Source organism: Epinephelus lanceolatus, chromosome 12, assembly GCF_041903045.1.
Source record: "Epinephelus lanceolatus isolate andai-2023 chromosome 12, ASM4190304v1, whole genome shotgun sequence".
NCBI classification, from domain to species: domain Eukaryota; kingdom Metazoa; phylum Chordata; class Actinopteri; order Perciformes; family Serranidae; genus Epinephelus; species Epinephelus lanceolatus.
Genome location: NC_135745.1, coordinates 43251147 through 43270000, shown reverse-complemented (window position 1 = coordinate 43270000; position 18854 = coordinate 43251147). Strand labels below are relative to the sequence as shown.

The 18854-nt window shown below is 42.1% G+C and overlaps 2 protein-coding genes across 5 annotated transcripts in view; both read left to right on the top strand.

Annotated features, from left to right (window-relative positions):
• The window catches only part of rasal2 (RAS protein activator like 2), a 113630-nt gene that overhangs the window by 39493 nt on the left and 55283 nt on the right, over positions 1–18854 (top strand). For 3 of the 4 annotated variants that reach the window (XM_033650571.2, XM_033650570.2, XM_033650569.2), the window contains exons 2-3: positions 5796–5923; positions 6778–6904. In XM_033650571.2, the coding sequence (XP_033506462.2) occupies positions 5796–5923; positions 6778–6904 (255 nt within the window). Of the gene's footprint in view, positions 1–5795; positions 5924–6777; positions 6905–13124; positions 13153–18854 lie in introns of those variants that run through there. The other variant, XM_033650573.2, reaches the window with a different exon arrangement.
• On the top strand, positions 1044–4103 carry LOC144465133 (nuclear factor 7, ovary-like). The gene has a single exon (XM_078173462.1). The coding sequence runs from the start codon at positions 1347–1349 to the stop codon at positions 2739–2741; it is 1395 nt and encodes a 464-aa protein (XP_078029588.1). The 5' UTR covers positions 1044–1346; the 3' UTR covers positions 2742–4103.

The window sequence follows — 18854 nt, the reverse complement described above, 5'->3', positions numbered from 1 at the left end:
AGTGAAGGAGGCTCAGATCATCACTCTGTCACTGACAGACGAGGACGTGAAGATCAGCTCCGTCCTGGAATTCTCCATCAGGAGAAACTGACCTTCTCATAAGGAGATGAAACTCATTAGTCGGGTGTGTTTGGGAGTTCATGCACCATTTGACCCAGAGTGAGTCATGGCAGGTTCACAGCCTGATCAACATCACACACAGAGGAAAGATATTTTCACCTCAGATGTTTGTTTATTGCAGCAAAATGTAAATAAAAACAGAATGCCATGATTTCTAAATCATGTCCCACCCATATTTGATGGAGTACAGTCCAAAAACAAGATCTTCAAACTAACACACTTTATTGTTTCTCACACATATACACAGCTTGCACAGGAGCAACAGAAGTTGTGGAGCATCAATAAACACCAATGTGGAACATGCAGTGGACAAGGCTAAGTGACCTTTGACCCCTCAGACTGCTCTGCATTAAAAACCAGCATGACTGTATAAAGGATATTATCACATGGGCTGCATCTACCAATGACAGCTCAGACTCTACATTAAATTGAACATCAAATATCTCTTGACTGAATTCAGCTGAATACAGGTGGAGTGGCAGGTGGTGTTGTTCCTAACACATCTGGGATCCTCTTATACAATATATGAAGAATGTAGCTTTCAGTAATGTGCTGGATGTGATTGGTTTTTGTCAAAGTTCATCAAGTTATTCAACTCCAAAACCCTCGTGAGAATTCCCAGTCTGGAATATCATCAGGCGAGGATGGCAGACGTGTCAATAAATGTGCCTGGAATGATACAGCTCCAAATAAAGATTATGGGAACTAAATTAAAACTGACCTCAGAGCTGGATCAGATGGAGGTTTGTGCTGTTTTAAGTTTGAAGGGAACATTTGTATCTGTGATGCAGCTCAGAGAAAAGGACTAACTGAGGTCAGTGAGAGCAACATATTGGAACTAACTCTCGTAAAGGATCATAGGTTTAGGTGATCATTAACAGAAGGACTTCTGGACTCTTGGTCTATCAGTGATATTGTTTTATCACACAATTAAACCGACCTCTGGACTGATAAAGCTCAACTTGACCTGATACGAACCAGGAACCTGATATTATTTTTCTCCCTCACTGGGGAGAGACGCGCTGACAGAGAGGAGAAATTCACCTTGATAACAAATTTAACATTTTATTCCATGAAAGGATGACTACAGGAGGGACGACTGGAACACTGCCTCTTCAACCTGCTGAAGTTTCACAAGAAGAAAGATTTATACTGACTTCCAGAGAGCGACAGGACGACTGACGGATATTTGACCTGCTGTGTTCACAGCGTCACTCAGAGACAAAATGGCTTCCAGATTAGAGGACGATCTCTGCTGCCCTGTTTGCTGTGACATGTTCAAAGATCCTGTCATCCTGTCATGTAGCCACAGCTTCTGTAAAGACTGTCTGCAGAACTGGTGGACAGAGAAACCAGCACGTGAGTGTCCAGTTTGTAAGAGAAGACACTCAAAGGGCTTAGTACCTCCTAACTTGGCTCTAAAGAAGCTGTGTGAGAGTTTCTTACAGGAGAGAGATCAGAGAGCTTCAGAGGCTCTCTGCAGTCTGCACTCTGAGAAACTCAAACTCTTCTGTCTGGACCATCAGCAGCCAGTTTGTCTCGTCTGCAGAGATTCAGAAAAACACACCAACCACAGATTCAGACCCGTCGATGAAGCTGCACGACAACACAAGAAGGAACTTGAGGAAACTCTGGAGCCCTTAAAGGAGAAGTTAAAGGTTTGTGAACAAGTTAAAGTGAAGTGTGAACAAACAGCAGAACACATGAAGGTCCAGGCCCGACGCACAGAGAGGCAGATTAAGGAGCAGTTCAAGAAGCTTCACCAGTTTCTAGAGGAGGAAGAGGAGGCCAGGATGGCTGCACTGAGGGAGGAAGAGGAGCAGAAGAGTCAGATGATGAAGGAGAAGATGGAGGCTCTGAGCAGAGAGATAGCAGCTCTTTCAGACACAGCCAGAGCCACAGAGGACGAGCTGAGAGCTGAAGACGTCTCATTCCTGCTCAACTACAAGGCTGCAGTGGACAGAGTCCAGCAGCGCCCCCTGCTGGATGATCCACAGCTGCTCTCAGGAGCTCTGATAGACGAGGCCAAACACCTGGGCAACCTGACCTTCAACATCTGGAACAAGATGAAGGACATGGTCTCCTACACTCCTGTGATCCTGGACCCAAACACTGCTAGTCCATATCTCATCCTGTCTGAAGATCTGACCAGTGTGAGAGGAGCAGAGGAGGAGCAGCAGCTTCCTGATAATCCAGAGAGGTTAAACTACTGGTGTGTCCTGGGCTCTGAGGGCTTTAACTCAGGGACTCACAGCTGGGACGTCGAGGTTGGAGACAATACATACTGGGAACTGGGTGTGTTAGCAGAGTCTGTCCAGAGGAAAGGAGTCATACACTCTGGATTATGGAGAATATGGTTCTGGTCTGGTGAATACACAGCAGTCTCCCCACCACATCAAGACACTGCTCTCTCCTTTGAGAGGCAGCTCCAGAGGATCAGAGTCAATCTGGACTGTAACGGAGGAAAACTGTCGTTCTCTGATCCTGATACTAACACACACATACACACCTTCACACACACTTTCACTGAGAGGATGTTTCCATTCATTTACACTGGGGATGATCTCCCACTGAAGGTTTTACCACTGAAGGTCTCTGTGACTGTAGAACAACACAACTAGATGATGATGATGATGATGATGGTGATGGTGGTGGTGATGTTATGTGGATGACACCTACAGTATTTTGGAGCTTTATCCCTGTCTTTATTCAAGAGAGTGGTCTGTCAGTTTGAGAGCATTATTTATTGATTTCACGTTCTAAAACCCTGCCCTCGCACTCAAATAGCCTCTGCTTGCGCTTGGATCTACTCATGTTGCTCACACTCAGATACCATGTTGCTCGCACTCAGATACCATGTTGCTCGCACTCAGATACCATGTTGCTCACACTCAGATACCATGTTGCTCGCACTCAGATACCATGTTGCTCACACTCAGATACCATGTTGCTCACACTCTGACACCATGTTGCTCACACTCTGATACCATGTTGCTCACACTCAGATACCATGTTGCTCGCACTCAGATACCATGTTGCTCACACTCTGATACCATGTTGCTCACACTCAGATACCATGTTGCACACACTCAGATACCATGTTGCTCACAATCTGATACCATGTTGCTCACACTCAGATACCATGTTGCACACACTCAGACACCATGTTGCTCACAATCTGATACCATGTTGCTCACACTCAGATACCATGTTGCTCACATATCTCAAGAACGCCTTGAGGGAATTTCTTCCAATTTGGCACAAATGTCCACTTGGACTCAACAATGAATTGATTAGATTTAGGAGCTCAAAGGTCAAGGTCACTGTGACCTCATGTCCTTCTCATTCTGGTGGACCTGATATCTCAGGAACACCGTAGGGGAATTTCATTTGGCACAAACGTCCACTTAGACTTAAGAATGAACTGATTTTGGTGGTCAAAGGTGTTGCCTAAACCTAAGACAAGAGTCCTGCACTTTGTACCCCCACGTCCCCCCAGCCACCTTCCGAAGCCTCCATGCTACATGAATGTTTGGTTACCTGAAAGACAAGTTGTCTCTGAACACGATCCAGGCAGCGATTACGTTGCCACAAGAACGTAATAAAGAAAGCAGTTTAAAAAACAAACAAATGTTATTTCTGGGTGACAGGGTTGATTTTGTTGGGTGGGGTGAACAAAAACCGATCGGTGGCATCTGGGAGGTCTCTGGCCTCAGAACTTATTGATAACAGAAGCCAAAACTGATCAAATAAAACAACAAAGATTCACCTTAAAGTAACTTTGACTGAAATCTTCTCGGAGGTGTGTAAGCGTCACTCAGGAAACTGCAGGAGCAACGTGGAGCTCAGCTCTGCTAAAAAGCTTAACCTGAGTCGTTTAGGTGGAGCTCTGACATATCTGACCTTTGAGTGTTTTTCTGTATAAATTCATAATTTCTTGTATATTTTGGTTCCTGAAAATAAAAAACAGACTCGTAGTAAAATGCTTGTCAACATGTGTTTATTCACACACACACACACACACACACACACACACACACACACACACACACACAGTTTCTGATCAGTGTGTCTCATAAACACCAGACTGTCTGTTCCTGTGGTGTGGAGAAGCTGTTATCATGCTGTGTTTGATGTCACACCAATGTTTGAGGCTGTGGTTCATACCTATTATGGGATGTAGCCTCGGTCTGGGGTGTTAAACACAGTAAACCGTCACCTGTCCTCTCTGTGTGTTGGTGTTTTAATGGCTCTGCGCTGGTGTTAGCTGTGGCCAAAAGTCTTTACGTGTTCAGGTTGTCTGGCAGTGCGTCTCATTCTCGTGAACATGGTAACGCAAGAAGACCTTGAAGGAATTTCTTCAAATCTGGCACAAACGTCTACTTGGACTCACCAATGAACTTATAGGATTTTTGGTGGTCACATGTCAGTGTCACTGTAACCTTGTGTCTGTCCCATTCTTGTAAATGCAGTATCTCAAGAAGGTCTTGAGGGAATCTCCTTAAATTCGGCACAAAAGTCTTCTTGAATTCAACGATGAACTGGTTAGATATTGATGGTCAAAGGTCGATTATTAATGTTATTATTATTATCATTTCAGACTCACAAGAGGGTCCATAGCAAAAAAATGTGACCTTGCATCTGTCCTATTCTCTTGAATGCGTTATCTGAGTGAATTTCCTTAAATTTGGCACAAAAAAAAATCAAGGATGAACTTATTAGAATCTGGTGGTCAAAGGTCAGTTTCACTGTGACTTTGTGTCTGTCCCATTCCCTTGAGGAATCTCCTAAAATTTGGCACAAACGTCCACTTTGATTCAACGATGAAGTAGTAAGATATTGCTGGTCAAAGGTCAAGGTCAATTGTTACTATTATAAACATTATTTCAGACTCAAAAGAAGGTCCATAGCAAAAAACAAAAAAGTCACAATGCGTCCATCACATTCTCTTGAATGCGATGTCTCAAGAACACCTTGAGGAAATTTAATCAAATCTGGCACAAACATCCACTTGAACTCAAGTATGAACTTATTAGAAACTGGTAGTCAAAGGTCAAGGTCAGTGTGACCTTGCATCTGTCCCATTCTTGTAAATGTGATATCTCAAGAACACTTCGAGAGAAAAACAACTCATTGACTCATGGATGAACTGGTTAGACTCTGGTGGTCAAAGGTCACTGTGACCTCACAAAACATGTTTTTCATTCACTGATTATGACAAAACTCCACACAGATATCTAACAGGATAAAAAGATCAAATCAAAGGTCATCTTGACTGTGACATCATCATGTTTTAACGTCATATCTCAGGAACAGAAGGGGAGACATTTGGTCAGATACTGAATTGGTGACTCTAATCTTGAAACTGTGCTGATTGTATAGATCTGCTGTGTGTGAAGCGTCGTCCATATTTGAGAATGTGAAGCTTCTTTTCAGCAGCAACATCTGAAGCATAGTCAGTTGTCATGGTTACATATGAGTCTGTACTGACATGGATGTGAACTGTAGGTGCAGCTTGACTGGTCTGCAGAGGTGTTCCAGTTGTTGTTTCTCTGTGCAGAGCAGCGCTGAATAATGTTTGTGTGTCTGTTTGAATTGAAATGCACTGACAGTATTTTTGCACTTAGGCGTGTTTGTGTGTGTGTTTTCTAACGTGTCCTGTCTTCTGCTTTCAGATGTTAAAGGTCCCCCGGCTCACCGGTTCTCCTGCGGTCAGAGTCCATACACTGACAGTGGAGCCTGGGAGAGGAAGCTGTGTATCCTGACAGACAGCCAGCTCATCCTGCTCAACAAGGACGATGAGGTCAGAACCCTCTGCAGTTACACACTGATACACACACAGATATACACACAGATACACACACAGATATACACACCTTATTTGATCAGACAAAACCGGTTTAGTGGTGATGTCTGTCGCAGAATCAAAACATACACACTGTTAAATATAAAATCTGTTCACTCCTGTGATTTTCACATTTGAACAGAAACACCATCAGCAGTGTGTGAAGGTAATAAACTCAGTATCATATCAAATATTAGTCACACATCTGATCCAGTGGATTAAAACATATCAGGTATTAAATTAACCTGCAGATGCTTCGGCCCAAAATGAGACCAAACATTTTAATAGATGTCAGTTTTTGAGTCACAGTGAAGGAGGAAACGTGGCAACAGACTGTCGGGCCGAGCTGATTTCTGTAAAACATCAGCAGCTCGTATCATTCAGAGGAGTGACGAGTCCGCAGTCTGTGATGGAATAAAACTGTCAGGAAAACAGGATTTTCAATAGTTGTGAACCACCGCAACCACCACAGGTCCATCAGCATACAGTGATAACTGTGCACACATAATATGAGGCTGATTGGTCCAGTAGTTTGAGAGATAAGCTGCAGACAGACAGACATGACCAAACACACGATCCACTCGAGGTTTACACCTGTTGATATCACACTGAGCGTATCAGATTTTCGTGGTCAAAGGTTAAGGTCACTGGTGGGCGGAGTCATTCAGCCACAGGGCGGTGATTCTAGTATTTTTTAAACATACATCAGAGGCTCAGGTGGAACACAGCCAGACTGACGTGGACTAAATCTGAGATGTTCAGTGGGCTTATCGTCCTGTAACACACAGTAACCCCCCCCCCTCCTCCCTCAGGCTGCAGGTGACGCTCAGGAGAGCCCCACTGACTCGTCCAAGGGTCGAAGTCTCCGCAGGACTGTCAGCGTCCCCTCAGAGGGACAGTTCCCAGAGTTCCCAGCAGAGGGTGCCACCGCCATGCTAGGTAAGAACCAACAGACTGCTGTGAGCTGCTGCACTGAACATTAGAGCACCGCAGAGCTCAGGATCATTCAGTTATGTAACACTGCTGTGGGATGGTTGTGTTTCTGTGCGTCAGTTACATTCAGACGCACGATCAAGGATTACTGTGACTCTGGATTTAGTTTAACTGCATGGAATTCCTGGAATATCCTGGAGTTTTGGCGAGTATTCCAGGCAGAGCGGGGCACCTCAGACAGATGTCTCACTTTTCCTGGAATAAAAAAGCAGAATCAGTGTTTGGACATTAGGCCTGTATCTGTATGGAGTACTTTTAATCTTCAGTGTGGCTCAAACTCCAAAAACACTGGATCCTACATTTCCCACAATGCAACTGGACGTCTTTAAAACTCCACACCTCTGCGCCAGAGTACTTCAACACAGATGCAGTTTTTGTCGTAGGTGTCTGAATACGCAGACAGAACGTCCACAGTTTGTGAGCCTGATTAAAATAACCCTGATGACATCACTATGACATCATCAGAGGACATTATACAGCTGGTAATCGTCATGTGGAGTTCCCCTTTAAGACTTTAAAGCTTCCTGTCACAGATACACTCTGTTTTACTGTGTAGCTTTAGATATTTTCACCTCCACTGCTTTTGTCGAGTCGTTCAAACTTTCCGTCTCTTGTTCTTCGTCACTTCGTCAACGTTTTGTTCGCAAACTAAAAAAGTACACGTGATGTAATCTTAGTGTCGGGCGCTACATTTACTCAAGTACTCTGCTAATGTCTAAGTTTAGCTACTTTACATTTACATCTTTATACTTTTCCTACATCTCAGAGGGAACTATTGCACTTTCTACCGCACTACATTTATCTGACAGTTTAAGTTACTTTATACAGATTCAGATTATTAATACAAAATATAAATAAATAATAAACAATGATGTATTTTAGATAAACAGAGTCTTTTATTAATTCTGGTGTGAAACTTCACCGTCACAGTTGAGAGCAAAAAAATAAACAATACTTAAACTCAGTACCTGAAATAAATAGTGAGAGAATTTTAATGTACATTTATACATGTGTGAGCTGGACATAATGCAAGTAGTGCAATCTTTTACTTATTAGAAATTATTTTCATTAGATGGATTAAACTACCCAGCAGTATGAAGTCAGTAAAATGAGCTCATTTAGCAGCTGCGACATTAAAGTGATGAACACATTAATGCATCAATAATTATAATACAGTCATGTCATACATATTATTCTGCTTCCACTTATAGTACTGTACGACAGGACGACGGACAGCTGCAGTTTCTGTCAACATTTATTTTATTTTTCTGCGTCTGTGCGGGCGATAGCTGTGGCCAGAGGCATTGTGTTTTCAGATTATCCATCCAGTTTCCTCAATTTTGGCACAAACATCTACTTGGACTCAATGAACTGATTTGATTTTGGTGGTCAAAGGTCAATGTGACCTTGTCCATCTTATACTCATAAATGAGATATGTCAAGAACACGTTGAGAGAATTTCTTCAGATTTGGCACAAACGTGGTGGTCAAAGGTCAAGGTTAATTATTATCATTATTATTACTATTATTATAAACTTTGTCTGTCCTATTTGTCCTATTCTTGTGAAAGCATATCTCAAGAGGGCCTTAAGGGAACTTTATCACATTTGGCACAATTGTCCATCTGGGACCAGAAACTAATTAGATTTTGGTAGTCAAAGGTCAAAAGACAAGGTCACTGTGACCTTGCATTCGTCCCATTCTTGTGAACGTGATATCTGAAGAACATTTAGTGAAGTTTTTCAAATTTGGCACAATTGTCCACTTGGACTTAAGGATGAACTGATTAGATTTTGGTGGTCGAAGGTCAAGGTCAATTATTCAACATTATTTTAGACTTGCAAGAGGGTCCTTAGCAAAAAAATGTGACCTTGCATATGCCTTATTCTTGTGACTGCAACATCTCAAAAAGTCCTTAAGGGAATTTTCTCACATTTGGCACAATCTTCCACTTGGGACCAAAAAACTGATTAGATTTTAGTGGTCAAAGGTCACTGTGACCACGTCTGGTCACAGTGACCTTTGACCACAAGACCTTTGAATCTTGTGATCAAAGGTCAGTGTCACTGTGACCTTGCGTCCATCCCGTTCTTATGAATGCAATATCTCAAATTTGGCACAAACGTCTACTTGATTCAAAGATAAACGGATAAGATTTTGGTGGTCAAAGGACAAAAGTCAAGGTCACTGTGCATCCATTCCTTTCTTGTGAATGTAAACTCGTAAACTCAAGAACACCTTTGAGAGAACTTATTTAAATTTGGCACAAACGTCCACTTGAACTCAAGGATTAACTGATTACAATCTGGTGGTCAAAAGTCAATGTCACTATGACCTCACGTTCTTCCATTCTTGTGAATGAAATATGTCAAGAAGGCCTGGAGGAAATTTCCTCAAATTTGGCACAAATGTCCACTTGGACTCCACAATGAGCTGAGTAGAATCTGGTGGTCAAAGGTCAACGCTACTGTGACCTCACAAAACGTGTTGCGCTATTTATGACAAAATTTCACACAGATGTCTGATTCCATTTTTTTTTTGTCAGTGACGTAATGAGAACATGTGATAAATTATTTATAGATATAAATGTAACAGACTTTAGCAGAAGACGTTATGATTTGAATTATTAACAGATATTTAATCATAGTGAATTTGTGTCTGTGTGAACGTGTGAAAGTGTGCTGTGTAAATGTGTCTTTATTTATATATTAAAAAAGTGTAAAAATAAAAGTTAGTCAAATGTTAAACGATGAAAGGAATAATGGTGACAGGTGAGGTAAAAATAAAAGTGTCTGAATATTTTTTATCGTCTCTGTCACCATGTAAATCTCTGTGTTGTTTAGCTCTTTGATTAAACTTGATTTAATTCAGTTTAAGTTTCCAAAAAAACTGAAAATATAAACATTAATATAAACTGTATATAAGATGCAGAGACAGTGTGAGGTCAGTTTGCAGTCAGTGTCCACAGATTTTGGGTGTTGAAGAGTCAGGTGGATGTTTTTCTGCTATAATGAGGCGTTCGGGTGCAGCCTGTAATTTTCCTGCTCTGTGTGGGAACGTCTCTGTGACCGGGGAATGTCTGGAGGACAAAGCGTCCAGTGTCCATCCGTCCGTAAGTCTGAAGGAGCTGGACTGACCCCGCTGCCCCCTGTGGGCTGCCTGAGCCAAGGGGATTCCCACCCAGAGCTGCAGGGGTCCGGAGCTGTGAGACTGGACGGGAAACAACAACCAGGACGTTTCAATACTTTGATTCAATAATCAGTTTATTGATCAGTTTATTGATCAGTTAGTGGACAGACAGACGTCTCCGTCTCTCCTCGTCCTGCTCATTCATCCACAGACAAACTCATTCATTCACTGACCCCCTTAATCCCCTCACTCCCCACCTCACCCACCCCCACCAGCTCAGAGGGGAGGAGGTTATTTATATGTTAATGTGACCAGTCTGCCCACACAGACAGGCCTCCAACAACCAGTTTAGACTGGGTTTGAGCTGGGTTTGTACTGGGATTAAAGCAGAGTGTGAAGAAGTTTCACTTTCTGATTTCTGACGAGTTTAAAACTTGTCGTTTATACTTTTGATACTGGTTTTATCCTCTGATGTGTTTATGTCAGGTTTGAGACTGGTTTTATACTGGGTGTAATACTGGTTTTATCTGTAGATTCATTGTATATCCACACTGGGATTAACACTGGTTTATATTATAGATTGATGGGTTCAATGCCAGATTTACACTGGGATTAATACTGGATTTGTAATGGTTTTAATACTGGTTTCATACTGGGTGTAATATTAGATTTATACTGGATTAATACTGGATTTATATTGTTTTTAATGGTGGATTTACACTGGGATTATCAATAGATTCGTTATATGTCCATACTGGGTTTAATGCTGGTTTCATACTGGTTTACATGCTAGATTAAAACTGGGATTGTTCTTACATTTATACTGGTTATAATGCTGGATTTATACTGGTTTGATACTGGTTTTAGAACTAGATTGATACTGGGTTTGATGCCAGACTTATACTGGGATTATCAATAGATTCATTATACATCCATACTGGGTTTAATGCTGGTTTCATACTGGTTTACATGCTAGAATAAAACTGGGTTTGATACTGGATTTATGCTTGTTATAATGCTGGATTTATACTGGTTATACTGGTAGATTTTTTTTATGTATGCAGCTTTTCTATGTGGAATCCTGTGCAGAGGGACTTAGCTGCTCTCATTGGGTCCTCTCGCCTGTTTCAAAGCTCTGTTGCAGGGTTAGACTGGAGCTTTAAAGAGTTTGAAGCTGTTGGACGGTTCAGACTGATCTGAGGGAGTGAAATAATGAAGCAGGAAATGAGAGGTTCTTTTATTACCCTCTTCTTCTTCTTCTTCTTCTTCTTCTTCTTGACGTTCTGCTGTCATCTTGTTTAACTGTCACACGATGAAGGACGAGCAGCAGCGGCGGCGGCAGTGACAGTGGCTGAGCTGTAATTGCAGTCCAGTGTTGAACGTACAGTCTAATTACAGTGTTGACCGACTGCTCATTAACTGTCTCAGCCCTGAGACGCCTGCAGCTCATCCTCCTCCTCCTCCTCTTCTTCACCTCTCCTCTCAGTGTGACAGAGTTTCACTGAGGCTGGAGGCCATGATGTCACCAGATAAAAACACTGATTACAGGAAACTGATCTGCGTGTGAAAACAGCTGCAGGCGTCGTGGACGTCAGACACTTCCTCACCTGCAGAGCACAGGTGACACCCTGTCAGGCCAAAGGTCACGACCCCTCACTGTCCCTCACCTGGTTTACTCATATTTAGAATTAAAGGTGCAGTCAGTTACATTTCAGTAGCTCTAACAGATGCTAACAGATGCTAACAGGTGCTAACAGATGCTAAAGTTTGTCTCTGTTGTTTCAGTCTGGAGCTCTGTTTGAGGTGAAGCTCAGACTGACTCTGGATCTGCTGCATTCCTCAGTCTGCCTTCCACCTGTCAGCACCGCCACAATAAAACCCACACATCCTGCAAACTGGCCTTCAAAATAAAAGCCTTCAAACAACCTGGATTCAGTCCACAAATACCACAATAAAACAATCTGACATTTGTGAACCTGTCGCCTGAAGCCACATCTCATCGCAGCACATCTTCATACAACAGGACTCACGTGAGCGTCAGTGAGAGTGAGGATTATGAAAGGGTGATTAAATTAATGACAAAACAATACAAATAAAAGACCAGATAAACCAGACACAAACTCACACAACCAAAACAACTGAAACTACAGCAGAGAGATCAACAGGTCAGCCGCCAAGTTACCAAATTAATATCTATTTTAATGAACAAAACAATAACGTCCTCTTGTTGACTGAAGGCTGCATTATTTGTCTAAAAGTAGTTTTATCTGCTTGGTCTTCTTTCTTTTTAACCTTGAATCTGTTACCACAACTCCACTGCCGTCTTATAATGAGAACTTTATCTGTTATCATAATTTTATTTGTACTTTAAAAATAAGATTAAATATGAGTTTTTATCCCCACAGTATATTTACATGTCACTGCAGCATAACACTAATGGAAAATCAGGTACGAGAGCACAAATAAAATTTAATTTAAAAAAAAAAAAAAAATCTAAAGTTGTATATATTAAATTACCTCAGGTTGAATATTCCTTATGCATTTATACTAATTATTTTGTTTTTATAAATTAAGATGGATGAGGTTTTTTTTTAAATTGTTATTAAAAATAGTTCTTTCACTTTGTGTTTTTGGTTGTTTCTGTTGATTCAAAGGTTCAGCTTTATTGTGAGAATACAACACAGACCTGCATGATGAAATATTGACCTCACAGAAAATATGGAAACACATGTTCAGATATTTTAAATTGACGTCAAATAAAACAAAATAGAACAAAGTAGTAGTGACCTAAAATCAGCACTAAGGGGAGAAATACACAAGGAAAACCAAAGCTGCCATTTAAACTGACAGTATCACTACTTTTATTAAAGTATGAACAGATGTGTGCAGACTGAAAACGTGTAACTCTTCAGCTCGTTTCCGGCTGTAGCACCTTTATTTTGAAGGTCCAGGTCGGAAGTGTGTGTGTTAGGCTGTTGTGTGTTGACAGGGTGAAACTGCGCTCAGACTGAATGAGTGTTCACACACAGACATGAGTTAACCTGCGTCTCTCATGGACTTTCTGGGTGAGTGTCTCTCTTTCTAAACTTTTTACTAAATAAAACACTTCCGGTGTTTTAGTAAAGTTCGGTGTGCAGACCGACAGTCCGCCGCTTCTCTCCGGGCAGTTTGTTTAAGCAGGTTGTGAAACACGCGTGAAGTTGTGCAGAAACCTGAAGACACACACTGGAGACACACACTGTCGGAAAAGTTCGTTTAACTCCCGTTAATCTGATCAAAGCGGTCAGTTATCGATCAGAGAGTAAATCTGAGATCTGCAAGTACAAGTACTGATACAGCTGAGTGAAAATACTCCATTACAAGGACAAGTCCTGCATCCAAATTCCTACTTGAGTAAAAGTACATAAGTACGATCAGCTAAATGTAACTAAAGTATCTAAAGTAAAAGTACTCGCTGTGTGTTCTTTGAGTCTTTATTTAAGTGTAAAGTAACTAAAGTAATCAGATAAATGTAGTGCAGTAAAAAGTACAGTGTGAGGAGTGGAAGGAGAAAACAGAAGAAAGTAGAAATCCTCAGGTAGAGTACAGGTACCTGATGTACTGGAGTAACTAAAGGTAGTTACATCCAGCAGAGTGGTGACAGGGAACAAACTGAGGGGGGTCAGCCGTGGAGGAAGCCCAGGGTCAGTGCTCGGTCCTGGGGTGAGGTACTGTCAGAGTGGGGTCTGGTTATGGATGTCTCTGTGAGGAGGAGGAGGAGGAGGAGGAGGAGGAGGAGGAGGATCTGCTGTGGGACGGGCAGCAGGTGGAGGAAGTGGAGCAGGTGGAGGTGTTGTGATGGACTGAGACTTTGGATGATGCTGCAGCAGTAGTGAACTCTGGGTGTGATGACTCAAAGACGGTGTATGAAGGTGTCAAAGTCTCCCTCCTCTCTGTGCTGGACTCTGCTGGACTCTGTGGTGGACTCTTATGGACTCTGCTGGACTCTGTGGTGGACTCTGGTGGGCTCTGTGTCTTCTGTGCAGCGTCCACTCTGTGAATGTGTGAATTCCTTCCGGCTCCGTGCACCCGGCTGCTCGTCATTATTAACGGCTGCTGTGTGGCAGTTAGCCTACATCGTGGCGTTCCAGCTGTCCCCAGATCAGCTATAATTAGTTCATTGTGTCCCAAATTTACTTAAGATCACTCTGCTTCTGTCTGAGGACGCTGAGACGTGAGGTGGACGTGTTTAAAGCAGCAGTCCGCTCCTCTCAGTGGGGCCGGTTGTTCTGAGCGTCAGAGCTGCTGCAGACTGATGATCCATCAGACCTGAGAGCAGAGTTTGTCCTCAGGCTGCGCCCTCCGTCTCTCTGTGTCTCAAATGTGATGTCTCTGCAGCTTAATGAGGACGGCGTCCTTGTCGCGACACGTTGAACTGATTCAATCAGCAGCTGGCTGACAGACTGACTCTGGATCAGATCCATCAGCTTCACTCAGCTTAAACAGACAGGTTCAGTTTGTGCTGTGGTGAGTTAGACTGCTTTCTATTCTGCCTGGTGTGTGCACGCACACGAGCAGGGGTCATTATAAACATGTATATTATAAAAAGAAACTCATGTAGAATTTCTCCTCAGCTGAGGGACCCACACAGTTGCACAGAATCCCTTAAAAGGTTTCCTTAGTTAAGGAAAAACTCATTTACTGCATTGAAAGAGATTTTACAGCAGTGACAGTTTCCATGGAGATGGTTTGTTAGCTCAGACGCACTCTGTGACGCCTGTTGTCGTCTCGCAGAGTTGTCTCATAGCTAGACAGTGAAAACATGGCAGAAGAAAAACAACAAACTGCAAAGTGAATCAGATCCCCAGAAAGCCACTGTAGGAAGAAGCAACAAAAATTAATTCAGTCAAAGTGTAAAATCAGAAGTGTATCCGGCAGGTTCACCTGGTCGCAGAACTCTCTGCTCAGGGCGGGTTAGTGTTTTTATTTATCTCAGTAAACTCAGTCATGTTGAAGTTCAGATAGAAGGAACATTTATACTCGTGTGGTGGTGTGTCTGTGTCACTCTGCAGTTACACCTCCAACACACTAATGGGGGGCGGAGTTTCTGTGAAGTGCTGTAAAGTTTAGTTGATTCAAAACACACATTAAACATACAGTAAACACACGGAGGCGGACTCCGGGGTTTTTTCGGACCTAATTGTATTGCGAATTTTTGCACAGCGGCGACCAGATCTTTGCTCTCAAACCACAAAAGGATGTGATGGCACAACAGTCTCCTTCAGTACATTATTCTATGCTTTCTTTTGATTTTCACATTGGCTAGTCATCCTGTTTAATTTGTCTTCTGATTAAATCGGAACTGTTGAAACAAGTTGTAGGAAGCCTCTGCAAGTAATTGGTTGCTGGCAGACACTCTGTGCTGCAATAAAATGGTTAATCAGCAGTGCCGTGCACTGTAGAGCCGATGCGCTGCTGGTTCTGCCGGCCTGAATAGAATATAATGTCTATAGCCTTACTGTTGTGTACAGCCTTTATAGACTGAGTAGTGATGCGCGGGTCAACCCGTAACCCGCGGGACCCGCAAATGGACCTGTGGGTCGGGCAGCAGTCATCGTCTGTTAAATCGGTCTGTAAATGATATTTTAACATTATTATTATAATCTATTAATCTATAATCTATTACTGTCATGGCATCCGAAGGTACTGATGCGTTGAGCAGGTGACAGTCCGCGGTCGTTTTCAAAACACACTTGTGTCACACACTCCAAAAGAAATTTGTTGAAACTTTAAACAATAATTTATTGTACAAAACAGGGGAAACAAACATTGACAAAAACGGTTCCATAATTCATATTAAATTCAAAAGATAACGAAAAAACAGCTACAAGTTAGAGGGAATAGTGATAAAGTGGTAAAACTTGGCATTGATCCACAGCCTCAGACGGATGCGCTCAAGCATGCCGTGCGCACAAGCTCCGCTGGTAGGCTATACTATATTTTCACATTTTTAACAATGCAATTTCAAAGTTTTGATTTTTATTGATAACCTACATTTACCAACAACAAAAAGACTACATTTAGCACCAAAAAATATGTTAAAAAAAAAAAGTAAATAAAAAAACATATATCAAATACCAGATTTTCATAACGAATACCTACCCATAGAAACGAATATTCGAATATCCGAATATTTGGGTACAGCCCTATTAAACACACATTAAACACACATTAAACATGGCTTCATAGAGACAGTTTAAAACACAAATCAGCTTCACTATAACTCGCAGCATTCACAGACAAACACTTTGTTTTCCAAACAGATATAATAAACTAACGTTATTAGCATAAGCCTATGGCATTTTACATTGTATAAATTAGCCTAGCAGCTAGCAGAGATTTCCTCTGCTCATATTTCAGCCAGGATAAATCACACACAGTGTGTGGAGGCTTTATTGTCTTCACAATTTATTGTTTCTTATCTGGTGCCACCTGTGGCCCGAAACGTCACTCCAGGTTGGTGGAATGAATGCACCTAAAGGGAGCTGAAGCGTGAGGACTTTTCTTTGTCTTTTCAGTTTTATTCATTTAGTCCAGCACCTTTTTCATTTTTTTGGATGTGCGCGACTGCTCTTTTCGTATTCACTTGTTTCTTATCTGTGAAATTAAAGTAAATCAAAGCTTTGTCTCCACTGAGGGAAATGGTTTCAAGTCGGACAAACTGTCGCTGGTTAACAGCCAAGTTTTGGCCACTTGTTTGGAAGTAGTGGCGCCCCCTGTTGAGCCATTTCAAAATGATTTTAGACACATGGTTCAATTGATCTCTGACGTATAGTCTGATTGGTCATTTGTTGCATCTGTGGTGCCCCCTAGTGGTCGATTTGAATGAAACCTTCAGGGTGTATTGATAGTACATATGTTGACATTTCCTGCAGATGTCCTTATGATTGGTTCAACAGTTATAGAGTATGGTCCACGCCCCCTCTAAAGTTCACTGGTCAGTGTCTTCAACACACAACGAGACATCAACAAGCTTTTGATCAGCTGCGTTTAAAAATGATCCACAGATGATTTAATACAGATCGGACGTACGGTTTAGGAGGAGATGTCAAAAATTTATTTTTCCAAAAATTCAAAATGACACTAAATCTAGTCAGGCGCACCGTCCTGGTTCTTGAGGCTTTATTTGCAGAGCACGTTAAGCTGGATGTGTGTGTCCCGTTTCAAGTCAGTCACATTTACAGTGTAGGAGTTTCACTGTTTAAAGTTGACCTTTATTTATATATAGCGCCCCTGTCTGGAGGATTGGGATCATACTTTGCGTCATAGCAGCGTCTGCACACAACGTCCAATCATTGGTGAATTTTCATGTGTCTATGCTGTACCATCTCACAGGAACATTTCATAACTCGTCATAAAGACAAAGCGTGTCAGGCCTGAACCTGTGATCCATTTTCATTCATGTTATTAAGACTCAGTTATTATCTGCTGTGTTATAAAACTCTGATGGTGACGATCAGAGCAGCTCTTTGTCTGTACGTTACAGCCTCAGGTCGACTGTTAAACTCCTCACACACAACATGCGAGCAGATTATTATTCTAATATAATATGAATATAATCAGAGGAATGTGGAGCGGTGTGAGAGGAGGAGGAGGCACAAACTGGTTTCATTATGTGAAGAGGAATTCTTTGAATATTTGTTGTGAAAGCTGATCTGTGTGTGAACAAGAGGAGGAGGAGGAGGAGGAGGAGGAGGAGGAGGGTCACTGCTGCCGTTGACTGAAATGAAATCTGACCAATCAGAATTCACCTAACTAATCACTCACTCTCCTCCTCTCACACACATTGGCCTACACTGGCGGACTCACTCCCTCATTTGACAACGTGAAAAAAGCACCTGCTAATTTGCGGGTTGCACACGAGTAGTAAAAGATACTCATTTGGGCCCATTTGGTCGCAGTCTGGAGGCTTCTTTCTGCGTTTAAAAACCACGTTCACAGAGTGTTTTATAGACATGACAAACACATGAAGACAGTAAAATGATGAAGACTCACAAGGGAGCAGAAAATATGATGAATATGTCGTTCAGCAGGTGAAATCTGTGCTTATGATTAAAAGATATTTGCCGGGTCGTTTGAGGAAAAGAAAAAAACAATAGTTTAAAGAAAGTCTCTTATTTGCAGGTTTTGTCTCATCGACGTTCTATAACTCCAAAATATTGAGTTTATTTTTAGATATGAGGAAGAAAAGCAGCGAAGCTTCTTCACATCTGAGAAACTGGAAACAGAATATTTGTATTTTCCAGCCTGAGAATTGACAGAAGAGTTACGTCTGATAATATTATGTGCTGTGATCAGACACATGTATATACAGGATGTGTCGGTGGAGACAGATGTGCTCTGAGTGTAAACAGTGTGTGGTGTCTGAACGCTGTCGGACTGAGAGCTCCGCCCTGCAGCCGCAGACGCTCTGAAACAAAGGCGTCTTTGAGCAGCAGATTATCTCTGTTGTGTCGCTGTTTCCACTGTTGTCAGGTGTGTCTGCTCATGAATGAAACTTCAACACATGTCAGCCCTCAGACATTCCCAGCATTCCTCACGCTGCTGTGTGGTGACATCACAGCCTCACAACCTCACAGCCTCACAGGACGAGTCACTGTGGTTGGGGTCAGAGGTCAGAATCAGACGGCTGCAGGTGGAGTTTCGTATCTCAGATAAACACTCTCACACTGATGACAGATGGCAGAAAGAATCCTGGGTTTAAAATCTTAAAGCTTTCTGTGTCGAC